We start from the raw sequence: 16,414 nt of genomic DNA, 5'->3' as shown, positions 1-16,414 counted from the left end.
CGGGATCCCAGGGGACGGAACAAAGGCTTCGGCTGGGCCTTCTCGCGGGCAGCCTGCACCCTCAGCGCCATAGGGCCAAGCCCTTGGCTGGAAGGGCCGAGCTGACCCGCTTTGTCTACAGCCCGCCCCACCTTCTTTCTTCCTGCTGCCTCCCCACCTCCTTGGGGGGGGAGTGGATGACGCGACGCGGAGGAATGCATTTCCGGAGGGAGAGAAATGCCGGGCGGCCCGGGAGTGGGAACTTCGCGACGGGGCGGGGCCGGGACTTGGGCAGCTTCCTGAGGGAGTCGGCCGGCCGAGTCTCCGCCCACGCGCTGTATTGCTGCTGAGACCCGCCGAGCGGCCGAGGCCCGCCGACACCGCCCGAGACCATCCGAGAAGCCGAGGCCCGCCGACACCGGCCGGAGACCCGCCGAAGGGCCGAGGCCCGCCGACACCGGCCGGAGACCCGCCGAAGGGCCGAGGCCCGCCGACACCGGCGGACACCTTCCAAGAGGCGGAACGCTGCGGAGCCCGGGCCGCACGCGTAAAGGTAAGGCCGCGGGCGAGTGGACGTGCGGGCGTGGGCTCTGGGCAACGAGGGCTGACCAGGCGAGTCTATTTTTTGACCTGGGCCGAGCGGAGCCGGGTCTTAGGGGCCCCGGAGCACTGCCACGTCCCGTTGCCGCTCCCCGCCCCACCCGGCCTGTGTCAGGCAGGGTCTCCCTGAGGGAGGGTCTTGAGCCCCGCCTGTCACACCGAGGCGTGGCGGGGGTAGGGTGGGTACGGCAGGGGTTGCGGTGCTCTGTGACCTCAGAGGGGTTCCGCCCGTCGGTGCCCGGCGGGCGCCTTCCCCGCGCGCAGAGCGGGACCCCGGGACCAGGCCGCGGCGCCCGTGGTCCGCGAGGCGGTGCCCGCCTGGGGCCTCGTGTAGTGTGGTTGCCGACTCTTTCTCATGCCTCCTAGTGACAGGCTGGGCTTATGACTGCTCTGATCCCGAAAGCCTTAGTGAATCTGAACTTTTGATTTGAAACCCAGCACATAGTGTTAAAATGAGTAATAAATATACTATTTCCGTTTCCTCTTTTACAAAAGAGAAAAGGCGCTCCTACACCAATTATAATAATATTTGTGACACTCAGACCCAGCTCCCAGCGGGTGTTTATATGTATGACCGCAGTGCAGACCCTGATCCATGGTGGTACTGGGATTGTCTGTCTCCTTTTGCAAATGAAGAAATCGAGGTGCAGGAGTGTATGTAATTTGGAGAGTTCATGGGTTTACCTCCAGAGCACTCTGGAGGTAAGTAACTTTACTGATGTAAGGCATTGTATAGGACAAGAGGATTCCAGTGCAATACCAGTCTGAGCTTCATGATGTAGTGAGAACTTGTCTCAAAAAAAAAAAAGACATTAAAATGTAAAACCGCAAGCTTAGACAATAATGCCCGTATATATTGATTCCTTTTCATTGCGCCTTGCTACATTAAAAAGATCTACAAACTTCAGAATATTTTGGTAGCATTAGGAAGGTTTCTTTAAACTGCCATTCCACTTGGGTATGAAGAAGGTAGTATGACTAAGTATTTTTGTTTGTTTGTTGTTGTTGCTATTGCTTGCATAGGACAAAAATAAATGTTAGATGAATTTTGATTAGATTTATTTCTTAAATTGCACACAGCCATTACAATAGATCATATAGAAAGGACTAAGACATTTTAGTTGAAAGTTACCTACTGAACATTGATGGACATCAAGGCTAGATGGGAAGGACCGACTAAGAATCTCAGTTTGATATTCATGTTTATGAGGAATTTCGATTCATTCATAAATGGTAAATGACCAAAATAATTGACAAACAGAAAACAGATAAAAACAATGGTACCTTGTGTATAGGCACTTGGGAAGAGTAGAAGATACTAGAATGTTAGTTTTCATGTAAGTAGAAAACGAAGTCCAGTTTATCTGTTGAATTCACGGGCCTACAGTTGAAGAATCTGTGTTGTTGAGAAATTTTTTTGTTTGTTTGTTTAAGACAGGGTTTCCCTGTGTAGTGCTGGCTGTTCTGGAACTCTTTGTAGTCCAAGTCAGACTCCAGAACTTCACCCCACCCTACTCTGCCTCCTCAACTCCAGAATTAAATGAGTGCTCCCCACGCACAGCTAAGATGGTTTCTTTAATTTAATTTATGATTATTTGGGTGTGTGCCATGACACCCATATGTGGAAGTCAGAGGATAAATTTGTGAGTTTTATTTTTTTTTCTTCCACCATGCTCTGCATTCCAGGGTTTGAATTCAGATTGCCAGGCTTGGAAAAACACTTTCATGTGCTGAGCTGTCTTGCTGTTCCAGGTTGTTTTCTTTTGTAAAGTTTTATAATAGTAAACTTGTTTATTTTGTATGGATGGGTGTTTGCTTGCATGTAAGTTTGCACCGTGTGCATGCAGCTCCTGTGGAGGCCCCTGGAACTGGATCCACAGATGTTTGTGAGCCACCATGTGAGTACTGGGAATGCAACCAGGTCCTCTGGAAGAGCAGCTAGTGCTCTTAACCACTGAGCATCTGCCTGTCCATCCCCTGCACCCCAAGTTGTTTTTAATGTTTAGTGTTCTGTACATGAAAAGTACAGAATCAACAAAGTTGAAAAATAACTGGATTAGTACTTTTAGCACCAATTATCTTTTTTATTTTCTGGTCAGCCTAATTTGAATCTGTTCTGAATCAACATAACTGAAATGAAAATGTAGTTCTGTGTTGATTAACACCCTCTCCTCATTATTTATTACTAGGAAAGTTAACTTGACAGATTAACTTAATAAGGTTGTCAGGAATGCTTGCTGCCTAATGTAGTTCCTTTACTGTTTGGCCTTTTCTCTAACAGAACCCTCCCTGGCTTACATGCAGAGAGGGAGGAGTATAACATAGTATATGGTCTGGAGAAAATACTTTTATTAGTGTTCTGTGAGTGGACTGGTCTTAACTATGCTGCCAGAGGGATGAGATAGACATGTTGAAACTGGTAAAAGTTTCAGAGGATTTTTTTTCCCCTTAGAATTGATGTGTAACAAGCCCAGCTGATTTGAAGACTCATTATGGATGGAATCCAAGATTATATTGTGAATATTTTAAAATAAGCTTTTATTGTTTATCTGCAAATATTAAGTTTCAGAGTTGATTATATTAGTGTTTTCTATTATATGAGGCTAAAGGGAGGCAAGAGTGAATCCTCTGGAGCAGATCTGAAGTTGTAGCAAAATACAGGTTCAGGAAGTAGAGAATGTACTGAGTTTAAAGGACAGTCCACAGAACTGGTTAGAGATTGGGGTAGGTAGATAAGAGCAGTGCACTTCACTTTCAGAAGCTGCATGAAAAAGAACAAAACTGTACTTTGTAAATTTCTCACAGTTTGAAAACTTAATTTTTGGTGTATGGCTTTAGGAGATAAGGATAATTATCTTTACCAGTATGTCTGTTGTGTATATCATGAAATGCGTACATGAGAAAAGAGGCCCCTTCAAATTTACATGCATGTGTAAGCGTACATATATGCTTACATATCTGTATGCACATATAATGTACATATTATATATTATAAATATAAACATTTTCATAAATATAAGCATGTATGTATATATGTGCACGCACGCACGCACGCACACACTTCGTACTTGTAGGAGCAGTCCCATTATACCAAGGCTTCAAAATATAGGTTTTTAACCCAAGGGATATGTAAAATGACTCATTGGACTGAAATGAAGAACATTTTATAAGAGCATTCTCTGGTTATAGCTTTTAAAAGTTCAAAGTGTTTATCATACTATATAATCTTACTGTATTTCTATAGAGCATGTTATGTTAATTTATAAAATAATGGGCACATGGATTTTTGTGTGTGTGTGACAAAGGTGAAACTCAAAAATCTTAGAGATTCCAAGTGTTAGCCAGTGGGGAAATGAGAATTATGCTGTTTAGGAAGGAGAATTGGTGAGATGGGGTTCATGTTGAGGGAAACAGAAAGGTGAATGGCTAGGTGGTGCATTTACCCAGGGAGGCAGTACTACCACAAGAGGGTAGGATATACAGTGCTAAGCTTTTTAAAAATTGATCATAGGTAGAGACGTGTAGCCTAGGATTTGGGAATTATTCATCATGTAGGGAGTTATTCAGTCATTCATGTAGGGTTTGGTATTATTCATCGATCAATGCTGGTTGTAAGTATAGGCTATAACTAAAAGCATCAGAGCATAGAGTAGAAAAGGCTCTAGGAAAATCAGTTCATTTTCCCAGTTTCTTCTCTGAACTTTTGGTTTCTTGCCATTTTAGAGAGTGTGTAGGGATTTGTGGGATTTTCCAGCAATTAGCATGTTTAAAGACTAGTTTATTTCCATACCTGCTTCCCGGGAGCCCCAGTTTTATTTAGGAGAGGCTTCTCACTGGGAAACCTGGGTTTCAGTATAGGCTCTGACCCTGGATTTTTTATAACATTAGCACACCACTCCCTAGGCTTTGGTTTCACATCTGCACTGTTACTTCACTTTAAGATAAGAGGTAGTGGCTTTGTGATCTAAGTATTACAGAGTACAGTTTTTGTTCTTTCAAGATAAGTAATTTAAAATTTTTAAGTATTTATTCACTTTACATCCTGATTGTAGCCTCCCAGTTATTTTAATATGTGTAGATATGTGTCTTCATATGTATTTGTACACATAAATGCAGGTTCCTTCAGAGGCCAGAGGCTTTGGATTTCCTACATCTAGAGTTACACAGATGGTTGTGAGCCACTTGATACAAGTTCAGTTCTGGTGAACTGAACTTGGGTTGTCTGGAAGAGCAGTGAGTGCTCTTGATTGTTGAGCCATTTCTCCAACCCTAAGCAACCATTTTCCTGTTTCATTATAAGAAAGTATAGATGTGCCATTTTGTAAATTAGCTGACCCCTTCATGCAGGATTTTTACTTCTGAGAAATGAAAGCACTCTTGCCAAAAAAGTATAGATTCTGTGCAAATGACCCAGGAAGACTCTGTACCAGGGCTGATTAGTCAAATCTATTACTGGCTGCTCTTTGTCAGGGTGTCTTCAGTTGTGCATTGCATTAGCTAATCAGTGTACTGAGTGGCAATCACTGAAAGAACATGGTGTTCAGCGTAAATTGAGGGGTTGGCATGTCTTTGATTTTGAGTGAATTCCTTAGTTGGGACAGTTGTGTTCCACTCAGGAGAATATGACAAATACCAAAGAATAGTTTATACAGTGCACCCTGCCAGGTTTTTTTGAGGAAAAGTTCAGCCATGGCTTATGTAGTTTTGGAAGGCTTTGTGGGGAAGATGAGGTCTGAGTGAGGAATGCCCTAAGCTAAGGTATGGATGAATGATGTATTTAAAAAGATCAAAAGACAATGTAGTTGGGAGGTAGAGCAATGTTTAACAAAATATTACTTGCATATGACTGTGTATGTGTATCATGGAGCTAAAAAATGAAGGCCTGAGATCTTCATCTAGTCCAGCAAGGTATGACATGTGTATGGATGCAGTTAGTTAAAAAATAGTAAAAATAACAATACATCATTGAGTATTACTAGAAGTTTGCCATTTTTGTGCTATGCAACATCAAGATTATGTTCTTTAAAGAATAAACTCTGTTTATTGTGGCTGTTGAAGATTGATAGCCCCAAGCAAAACAAAATAAAAAACAAGTAAAAGTCATAAAGAAGAAGAAAATTTGCATTGCATTTTGCTTAAGGAGTGTAGTTTTAAGTTTAAGGGTGAAAATATTTACATGCAAATTCCAGTACATGCCGTTTGAAGCACAGAACATATTTCATAGTTTACATACATGCTTATTGAACATTTAATTTCATACTCTGAAATTAGGATGTTAATAGCTCTTTCTAATACATCCAGTATTTTTTAAAACATACATAAATTATGTATGATTTAGTTCATGATATGATTTTGGCCTGTCTTAGAGGTCAGTTGTGGGGTACTATACTATTTGATTATTAGAATATTGAAGCTTGAAACTGTACATTTAGTAGTCTCATATTACAGTTGGTAAAGGAATGAGTTATCCTTATTAAAAAAGCATGGAAGCATGACTTTAAAAGAGTTACATTCTTGGGGTTGGTCTATTTATACTTGCAAGGCCATAGGTTCAGTGTTTAACATGGAACAACAAAACAAGTTGAGAAACACATATTAAATAGTCATTCAGTCCCCTGCCCCATCCCTGTGATCACTAAATACTTGTCAGAAATAAGAAAATCAGTACAGAAATATTTGTTGCGAAAACTTTTCCATCAGGGTAATATTTTACTCTTCTCAAACTTCTGAAATAGGATTCACCTCTCGCCTAGTCTTGAGTAAAATGAAAAATGAAGTGACTTCCGTGTAGTTATGTTTTTAAACATCTGTTGTATAAAGTTTGCCTAGTTGTGCTTGTTCCATCCACTGCAGGGTGAGAGAAGAAAGATAGAATAAAAGGTGGTGGTTAAAGTGAACCTTATAAAAAAACAGTTTTTGGAATAATCTCTTTAAACCAGTATGTTGTGGATATTAATATTTACTATGGTTTATCTTTTAGTTAACCAGAGGTTATTCCTAAACAGCTGTATACCCAAAGCAGCACACAAAGACTGGGATTTATTTAATTAACTTAGAGCACAATGCTGGGCAATAGTCTTTCCGTCCTAAACCTCCAAGCCTGCATAGTTTTATACCATTCAAATTTCACCCATTATACTTGTTTTTAGTCATATCTTAGATCCCGTTCATCTCTCCATGTGGTTCTAAGACCTCTCCTGCAGATTCTCTCTTCCTCCTTTTCTACCCCCGCTTGATTCCTTCTCTGCCCTCTCCAGACCAGGATGTTCCACCCTATTCTCTCTGTTGCTCAGCACTGGTTGTTTAATTGACAATATAGAAAACAAACGGTGGCACGTTGACACAAACTTGATACAAACTTGATACAGGTGATGCTTACAATAAGCATCACAATACAATGTCCAGACTGAAACCAAAGAGTGGGGTAGAGAAATCAGCATTTGAATGAACAAGGGTAAATTGTATACATTCTATTAAGAACATTAAACCAACACCAGTAGATTATTCAGTGTAGAAATGTAACTCAAAATTCCTCCTAATTGAAATTACATATAAAGAAAATATATAAAAGTTAACAAGTAGTTAACTTTCTTTTTTAAAGATTTATTTTTTTTATGTGTATGTGCCTGCATGTATCCACTTGTGCGTGTGTTGCTGCCAGCAGAGGCCAGAAGAGGGTGTTGGGATTTCCTGGATTTGAAATTACAGATGGTTGTAAGCTGCCAGGTGTGGATGCTGGGAACAGGACCCAAGTCTTCTGCAAGAGCAGCAAGCACAGAGCCTTCTTTCCAGCCCCCAGGGAGTTAACTTTTGCAAGATCTCTTCACACTTACATTTGGGAATAAAGTTAATTTCGTTAACTGAAATGTTTGATAATTCACATTTCCCCCATTCACAGGGAAAAACAAGAAACAAACAAACAAACAAACAAAAAAACCGGAAAGAAAGACAAAAATCTGAACCTGGTGCAGTGGTGCACACCTGTAATCCCAGCACTCAGGGAGGCAGAGGCAGGCGATCACTGTAAGTTTGAAAGAAAGAAAGGAAAGAAGAAAGAAAGAAAGGAAGAAATGAAGAAAGACGGAAAGACATAATGGGACAGCTGCTTATTAGGGTAGTTTGGAGACTCACTTCCTAGGTGATAAAGTGTTGATAGCGGATGGCGCTGGGAAGGAAGGCAGTTTTTCTCTCACTGTGCACTGGCTGTTCATATTTTGGCTTAATAGTGATTTTTAAAATGTTTTCTTTTCAAATTCCATTCTTCAGCAGTTACTAAGTTTACGTTGTAGTGTTTGATTTGAGTTTGATACTTTCGGTTGAGGGTGATGGAGGTAGATGTCAGTTGTCTGTTCAGTCACCACACATTCTGTTATGTTGGCTGTTTGTTTCCTTTAGTAGTGTGTATTTTGTGTGACATCTCAGATTTGATCTTGTTTTATTGATTATATTCCTGGAGTTCTGAATTCCTTGGGATGGTGGAATCATCACTAGTCATGAATTGTAAATTTGCTTTATCGTCATATTTTTTTCATAAGGTATCATTGTTAGTGAACTCTTCAGTTTTCAGATTTTTTGTGATCTTTGGATCAGATACATTAATTTTTTATATTCATATTTATTATTGTTATTATTATTTTACTGTAGCTTAACCAACCTGGAATTCACTGTATAGAATAAGCTAGCTACAAACTTACAGAAATCCTCTTCAGCCTTAAAGAACTGGGATTACAGGCATGAACCATGCATGTTCTCAACTTCAAATAAAAACCTTCATTGTTGGAAATTTATTAGGCTCAGACAAATCACTTGACTTATTGGAAAGAGTGCAAATATTCCCATATCACGTTAATATTTCCTAGAAAGAAATAATCTGATGGATACTTGTTTGTGGTAACAGGGACTGAACACAGGGTTTTGCACACACCAAGCTAGTGCTTTACTGCTGATCTTTATCTCCAGCTGTTGATTACTTCATTTTATGTGAGTTGGCTTACATATGCCTTGTCGAAGTCAGAGGTTGGCAGAGGGGTGTTTTCTTTCATTGTTCTTTACCCTATTTTTTGGAGTCAAGATCTGTCACTGAACTTGGAGCTCAGATTTGGCTGTGTTGCTTGAGCAGCACCCCCTGGCATCCCCTTGTCTCTGTCTGCCCACTCCCCATTATAGGATTATGGGCACACCCACCTTTTAACACGGTTGCTAGAGATTTAAATTGAGTTCCTTATACTTGTGTGTAGTAAGCAGCTTTGCCGACCGAGACATCTCCTTATTTTTAAAGTAATTTTCCTCTAAAGAATAACTAATTTCTACAAAAATAGTATCAGTTGAACATCCTTTATCTGAAAATCTTAAGTGGTCAAAGATGTAAATTTCTGAATGTCAGCATGGCACGAATGGGAAGTTATGCACCTAGTGTCCATTTAGGGGTCAAAGGTATGCAGGTATTATACAATTGAATATTTACTATTCAACACAGCTACTTCAGATATGTATGTAAGGTACCTTATAAACATAAGGGTCTTTGTTTGTTTACTTGTTTTTTGTTTGGATTTGTGTTTTTGGTTTTTCAAGACAGGGTTTCTCTGTGAAATAGCCCTGGCTGTCCTGGACTCACTTTGTAGACCAGGCAGGCCTTGAACTCATGAAGATCTGCCTGCCAGTGCCTCATGAGTGCTGGGATTAAAGGCATGCGCCACCACGTAAGGGGTGTTCTATGTTTAGACTCAGGTCTAAGATATTTCAGTATATGCAGTTATTTCAGAATCTAAAAAAAGTCCACTACTCCTATGCAATTTGAAGAAGGGTTACTCCATCTGTATATATCAAGCTTTAAAAGATTGCATCTGTTGCATACATGTGGCGCTATTTTTTTTATTAAATAGATGGTTTGTAAGCTATCCTTAATATTTTGCTCAGGAATGAATTATGCCATCTTAGAATTGAATATGCTTTTTAAAAATAAATCTTAGCTTGAGATGCTTTGGTGGGAACAAGATACAGAACTATCTATTTGAAAATAAAATAGCTTGTTGAGTTCCATTTACTTTGAATGTTTATTATTAAATAAACTCATTGAATGTCATAAGCACTTTTCATTTCTGTGCTCTGAATCAGTTCTAACTCTAGATGAATGTTCATTCTTTTAAAATAGTGGCTAAGTAAGCCTTCGAAAATTATACTTAGTGAAGCACAAAATCAGGCTACAGCTTCTCAGTTCAGGAGTTCAGGTAACAGTTTCTTCTTTCTTTCTGAGCTCCTGAGTAGTGCCAGAGAACAGGGCATATAATTTGGTATATTCCAGGAAAACATTTTGAGTATTATCTTTTCCCCCAATATTATAATTACAGCATTTCTCCCTTCCCATTCCTTGCTCGAGACCTTCCCATATACTATTCCCTGCTCTCCATTAACTTCATAGCCTCTTTTTTAACTGATTGTTATTGCATGAGTACATGTACAGTGTTTGTGTGTTATATTTATAAAACTTGTCCAGTTTATATAAGATTACATGTATGTATATTTTCAGGGCTGATCATTTGGCACTGGATAGCCAATGGGCGTGCTCTTCCTTGGGAAGGACTACCTTTCCCAATCCCAGCTTTCCTCAGTTGGATATAATTCTGGGCTTTTCTCCAGTTTGGCATGTCCATTGGTGTCACCCTTGTTCAGCTCATGTTTGGGCATTCATATTGGAGAGGCCTCATGAGTGTAGCTTCTGATGTTACTAGGCGACACAAGCTAACAGCAAACATTCTGATCTTCTGGCTCTTGCTATCTTTCTGCTGCCTCTTCTTCAATGTTCCCTGAACTTTAGGCATGAGAATTTTGTTGATGTATCCATTGGGACTAGGCTCCACAACTCTGTGTTTTGATTGTTGTTTTCTCTTTCTTCTTTCTTTCTTTCTTTCTTTCTTTCTTTCTTTCTTTCTTTCTTTCTTTCTCTCTCTTTCCTTCCTTCCTCCTTCCTTCTCTCTCTCTCTTCCTTCTTTCTTTGTTTCAACAGGTTCTGTAGTGGTCTTGGTTGCAAAGAAAAGTTTCCTTGCTCAGGGGTGAAGACTACACTGATCTGTGGATATAAGGACAGATGTTTATAGATTGTTCTTAGAGATTATGCTGGTTTAGTAAATTAGAGGTGGTAGATTCTCCTCCAATAGCTATGATTTCACAAGAACTGAGTAGTTAGCTAGATTTCCTGTACCAGGCATGGTTTTCCTTTTGTTAAGCCAGTCTTAAGTTCAATTAGAGAACTGTTGGTTAACACCAAAGTGTGCATGCCACTACTGCACTGGGATTGTGGTGCCATGCTGTTTGTTGTGGTTCATAGGCATTCTAACTGGGTAGGACTGTTGGTTGCCTTCCTCTTTTGGAAGCTTGCATGGTGCTTTTTGCTACTATTAAAGCTAGTGCCCAGGGAGAGGGCATTCGGGTTGAGCATTTTCTTTGAGCCACATACTTCTTAGTGCTGTATCTGTGCATAATACACTAAGATCTTGTTCTCTTGGGCCCCATATCCATTTGAAAACCTATATTAAAAGTAGTTACAGATGAGTAAAATATTAGAATATACCTTCATAAATTAGAGTGTACAGTGGCTGTGGCGCCCAAAGCTCTGTTCGATAATGCTATTGTCCATTTACTGTGTCCCTAGTTTATCCTGGTTTCCAACCTGAGAAGGAATTGATAGCCAGTGGCTTTGCTGTGGTGAAAACTAGTATGTCCATATTCAGAGTGTACAGTTCCCAGTAGTCTTGAGTGACTGCTCCAGGCAGGCCTGGCATTATCATTTTTCCTTTTCCCTTTCCATGTATTTACCACTTTAAGTTTGCAGTTTTTTATAATTTCAGTTACCACATAGATAATGAACCCTCTCTAATCCCAGCCTGTCTATTGAGATCCACATATGTGGCTTCCCTCCCTACAGATGGCTTCCCTAGACTTACTGTCTTTCATATTTCACATTGCTAAAACAAGTGCATCATTTCTTCCTTCAGCTCTATTCCCATTGCTGACTTTGTTATTTTATAAGGAAAGGCTTCTTTCTCCCACTTTCCTTAACTAAGCAGATATCAGAATATCAGAGCCTATAAGTAGCCAGCTACTTGTAGATTTGCTTGTGCTTCCTCATTGCTATTGTGTGCATTTTTTTGACATGTGCTATCTTTTACTTTTTTTTTTTTTTTTTTGAGATATGGTTTCACCATATATTCATGCTGGCCTTAGATTCTCATTCTTCTTGCCTCAATTTCTTTGAGTGTTTGGATTATAGGCATGAAGTACTACATGTCTGTGATATCTGTGGTAAATTCTGCCTATCTGTGAGGCACCTACCTTGCCCGCATCCTGATCCCCACTAATTTTCTGCTGTGTTTATATTATCATGTTTTATCTTGCCCCACATTTTTCTATTTCTCAAACATGACAATAAACAGAATTTAACCTTGTAATCTGGTTTCTGCCTGCATGTTTGCTCGTACTCAGTTCCTGGCATTTTCATTTTATAACCCAAATCTCAGAAGTACTTTAAGATTTTTAAAATATAGTGTATATTTTATTGTATAATGTATATGGTAAAGACTGTTGTGGTTGTTCGAAAAAAATGGCCTTCATAGGCTTATAGGGGTGGCACTATGGAGATACGGCCTTGTTGGAGTAGCATCCTCCATTGGATTGGCTTGTGAGAATATTTTCAGGGACATATTCTTGATTGGTAATTGATATAGGTGGGCCTAGCTCACTGTCAGCTGGGTTATACCTTGTGGGTAGACCTGGGCTGATAAGAAAGTTATCTGGGGCCAGGCATGGTGGCGCACACATTGAATACCAACACTTGGGAGGCAGAAGCAGGTGGATCTCTGAATTTGAGGCCACCATGGTCTACAGAGTCCAAGACTGCCAAGACTCTGTTACACAGAGAAACCCTCTCTTGACCCCCCCCCAAAAAAAAGTTATCTAAACAAGCCAGAGGACCCAACCCAGCAAACAGTGTTCCTCTGTGTTTCTGCTTCGATTCTTGTCCCAAGGTTACTTTATGAGTGAGTTCCTTGGCTGACTTCTTTCAGTGATGGACCTGGAAGTGTAAGCCAAATAAACCTTTCCTCCTCAGGTTGTTTTTGGTCAGTGTTTTATCATAGCAACAGACAGCAAAACTAGAACATCTGGTAAAAGCCATTAAGTGGGGGTGGGGGTGCCTTCTAGATTATATCATTAAAATCTACTAGCCATTATGATCCAGATCTGCTTTTTTGAATTGTCTGTATTTGACATGAGATATATATTAGAGTAATATACAAAAATATTAAAATAATCAAGAATACTCTCTGGACTAATGGAATGAAGTTAACAGAAGAAGGAAATAGTCAACAACCAACCAAAATTTACACATTAAAAAAAAAAACCCAAATCTTTGAGGAGTCTATTGACCTTTTTACAGTGAAATATATGTATATATACATGTATGTATACATGTACAACATTATATATAGGTATATATACATATATATGTGCATATATAAAAAACACTATATATATGTATATGTTCTTTTGAGACAGGGTTTCTCTGTGTACCCTTGGTTGTCCTGGACTCGCTTTGTAGACCAGGCTAGCCTTGAACTTAGAGAAATCCGACTGCCTCTGCCTCCTTGATTATAGGCATGTGACCAACTAGTGTTATATTTTAACTTTTTTTTTTTTTAAACAATCAGCAGATACATTGTAATTTAATTGGCTGGACCTAGTTCATTTTTTTCTTTTTCTTAGGAAAGAGTTTATTATTAGGTGTTTTTTTTTTTTTTTTTCTGGGCTATAATAATTTGGATTTAAAATATAGTACTCCCTGGGTCTGGAGAGATGGCTCCATGGTTAGGAGCACTGTTTGCTCTTCCAAAGATCTGGGTTCAATTCCGAGCAACCACATGGCAGCTCACAACTGTCTGTAATGCCAATTCTAAGGAATTTGTTACCTTCACACAGACGTACATATAATAAAATTAAATTATTAAAATATATTTGTGTGAGATACACACACACACACATACATAATATATTATTCCCAGCAAGGCAGTATGGCACATGCCTTTAATCCTAGCACTGGGGAGGCAGAGGTAAGTGGATTTCTGTGAGTTTGAGGCTAGCCTGGTCTACAAATTGAGTTTCAGGACAGCTAGAGTTACCCCCCCCCCAAAAAAAAACACCTTGTCTTGAAAAATCAAACCAAACCATATTTATTGCCTGTTTTCTTCTTTTTTGTTTTTTAAGATTTATTTATTATTTATACAACATTCTGCCTGTACACCAGATCTTAAACTCTGAGCCATCTATCCAGCCCAGATTGCCTGTTTTCTTAACCAGTTTAATTATTTGTTACAGATTTGAGTCATAACAGACACTTTGAAATTGTTTTTGTTAAAACAAAAATATTCTCAGTAGGTTTTATGAAGCATCTAAAGCAAGATAAAATTAGGCTTTTTTTTGTCTTTATTTCTTTTGAGAAATCTGTTTATCTTAATACCAATCAGCACTGTAGGTGTTTGTGAAGATGAAATTCAGAGCAGACCATTTAACAACCTTTGGTTATGAAAAGCAAACAAAAGCTGAGGACCATGTCTCATGACATTTTTCTATTTTCCCCCTCCGATAATGAGTTGTGTTGAGTGAGATACCATTGATAGGGACCCTCAAAGCCCCTTAGCATACTGAATAGGCCTTGCTACCCCATTCCTACGGCTTTCGGCCTGGGAAGGACACCCATTTGGACTGTGATGTGGTTTTTCTCAGCATCCTGTCCCCCCAAGGCACTTTGGTTCAGGTGCCCGTTGTGCTGCTTCTGCCAGGGCCACTCTCAAGTGTGAGGTTCTCAGTCTTATGCTTCCAGCTTCTGCTCTTTCTAGTTATTGTCATTGTCCTTAGAGCCCTGCTGAATTCTTACTTCTTTCTGTCCCTAAAACCCAGCCAAGCAACAACAGCTCCTCTGTTTACAGACCCTGACTGTTTCCAAAGCTGCCCTTGTACACTGGAACTTTTTTTTTTTTTGTCTGCCTCTGGGCTTAGCATATTTCTAGAGGCATGAGGGCCTTAGTAGGTTCTTTGAACTATCAGGATATGTAGAAACAGAGGTCTGTGACAAAATGGTTTAAAGTAATGCTTAATGGTTTAAAGAAACTTAACCCAGGTTTTATTCACCATTTGGGTGTAGTCCCAAGCCATCTGCAGTAACCTTCTAGCCCCCGTAGGGACTCATTTCCTGGAGACAGCCTGATAGCAGGTAGATGGCTCCTAGAGCCTAGAGCCTCTTGGTTAGATACCTCTCTCTTGTCCCTGAGAAGTCTGCATGAATAGAGGAGCAAGATGTTTATCCCCAAAGGATTAAGACCGTGTCCTAAATAAATAATATGAATAAAAAGACCATGAATAATGAATAAAATGAATAAAAAGACCATGCCTGCCTTTATTCTTCATATGAAAGGGGCCTGTGATCAGAACAAAGTTGTCTGTGCTTTGGGAAGGGCTGTTTGAGATGGAAGGGCTGATGAAGAACTTTAAAGGAAATACTTATTGTTAACATGGAATTTAAAGAGCCTTTATTTTTTTTATTCATTTCTCAAGACAAAAGTCCTGAAATTGCTTTGTAGGGAAGGATGATGACCTTGTATTTCTGATGGGCCTGCCTCTACCTTCCTCTGTCTTTCAAGACAGCGATTTGCCATGTAGACCAGACTGACCTTGAACTCATGGTAATTTTCCTGCCTCTGCCCCTTATGTTCTGGCATTATGCCCATGCCAGCATTCCTTGTGCCCCTTTCATTGTGTGGGTGAGGCAGATGCATATGCATTATACTAGACTGGAGGTGTGCATGAACAGTAGGCAGTTGAAGGTGTTAGCTGACCAGTCTGTTAGCCATTGTTGAACATACTTGATTAGGAATGAAAACATTGGTTCAGTAGAAGTAGAGTTAGTGATTAGAAGCTGCCTGTTTAACATACAGAGTTTACTTGATCCTCCCAACCCCAGGAGATTCTGAAGGACAGTACAGACTCTGGGTCTAGTAAGGCCTTTTGTTGTGGAAAGTTGAAGGAATAAAAGCTGAGTACTTTACCAGTTCCATGCACAGTTAATTTTCCTTCAAAAAAAAAATATTGCAGGAAAGCTAACTGAACAATTGAATCGGAGTCTTACATATGATGTTTTGTTTCAGCCTGAGGAGAAATAAAAACTCTAAAGGAGTTGTCAGCATAGGGAGGCTGATTCAGTTCTGACGTGATTGATCCTCAGGTTGTGCTTGTTGGTCTGAGAACCCCAGGAGACTGTGGGGACGGATGTACTACAGGACAAGCTGCCAGAGCTTTTTGCTGTTAGGAGTACTAACTTGTTTTTTTTTTTTTTTTTTAGAACAGGTATAATTTTGTGACATTAACTTGAATAGTAAGAAATTCATTTAGAGAAGATAGGAACATATTCTGCAAGTGTGCTATTGAAGTGTTGGAGTAGTATAGGTGAAAGGCATGGTAACTATCGGGGGAAGAAAGGCAGATGACAGTGTAGACAAGTTTGGAGAGAAACAGATTAAGAGGTGAAAGAAGGTAACATAATTATTTAATCTATTTTCTCAATAATGATACACATTTTCTGTTATAGATGAATTTGCAACTGGTTTTCTGGATTGGATTGATCAGCTTGATTTGTTCTGTATTTGGCCAAACAGGTAAAAAAAAAAAATCTTGTTACCTTTTTATTTCCTCATCTTGTATCAATAGTCTTTGGTTAGTTAGATGAGGCAGGGGACAAAAACACCCCCCCCCCCAAAAAAAAGCTCCATTTGATCACTATTCTATCTGAAAT

General features: G+C 39.7%; 1 protein-coding gene across 3 annotated transcripts in view; it reads left to right on the top strand.

Annotated features, from left to right (window-relative positions):
• Positions 1–284: 284 nt before the first annotated feature.
• Itgb1 (integrin subunit beta 1) overlaps positions 285–16,414 on the top strand; it is a 42,474-nt gene continuing 26,344 nt past the window's right edge. Inside the window, exons 1-3 of one of the 3 annotated variants that reach the window (XM_060391762.1) lie at positions 285–425; positions 465–532; positions 16,211–16,277. In XM_060391762.1, the coding sequence (XP_060247745.1) occupies positions 16,211–16,277 (67 nt within the window). In that variant the 5' untranslated portion in view covers positions 285–425; positions 465–532. Of the gene's footprint in view, positions 533–15,285; positions 15,309–16,210; positions 16,278–16,414 lie in introns of those variants that run through there. The other 2 variants (XM_021647719.2, XM_060391761.1) reach the window with 2 other exon arrangements.

The sequence above is a fragment of the Meriones unguiculatus genome, chromosome 10 (genome assembly GCF_030254825.1).
Source record: "Meriones unguiculatus strain TT.TT164.6M chromosome 10, Bangor_MerUng_6.1, whole genome shotgun sequence".
Taxonomy (NCBI): Eukaryota; Metazoa; Chordata; class Mammalia; order Rodentia; family Muridae; genus Meriones; species Meriones unguiculatus.
This window is presented reverse-complemented; position numbering and strand designations above follow the sequence as displayed.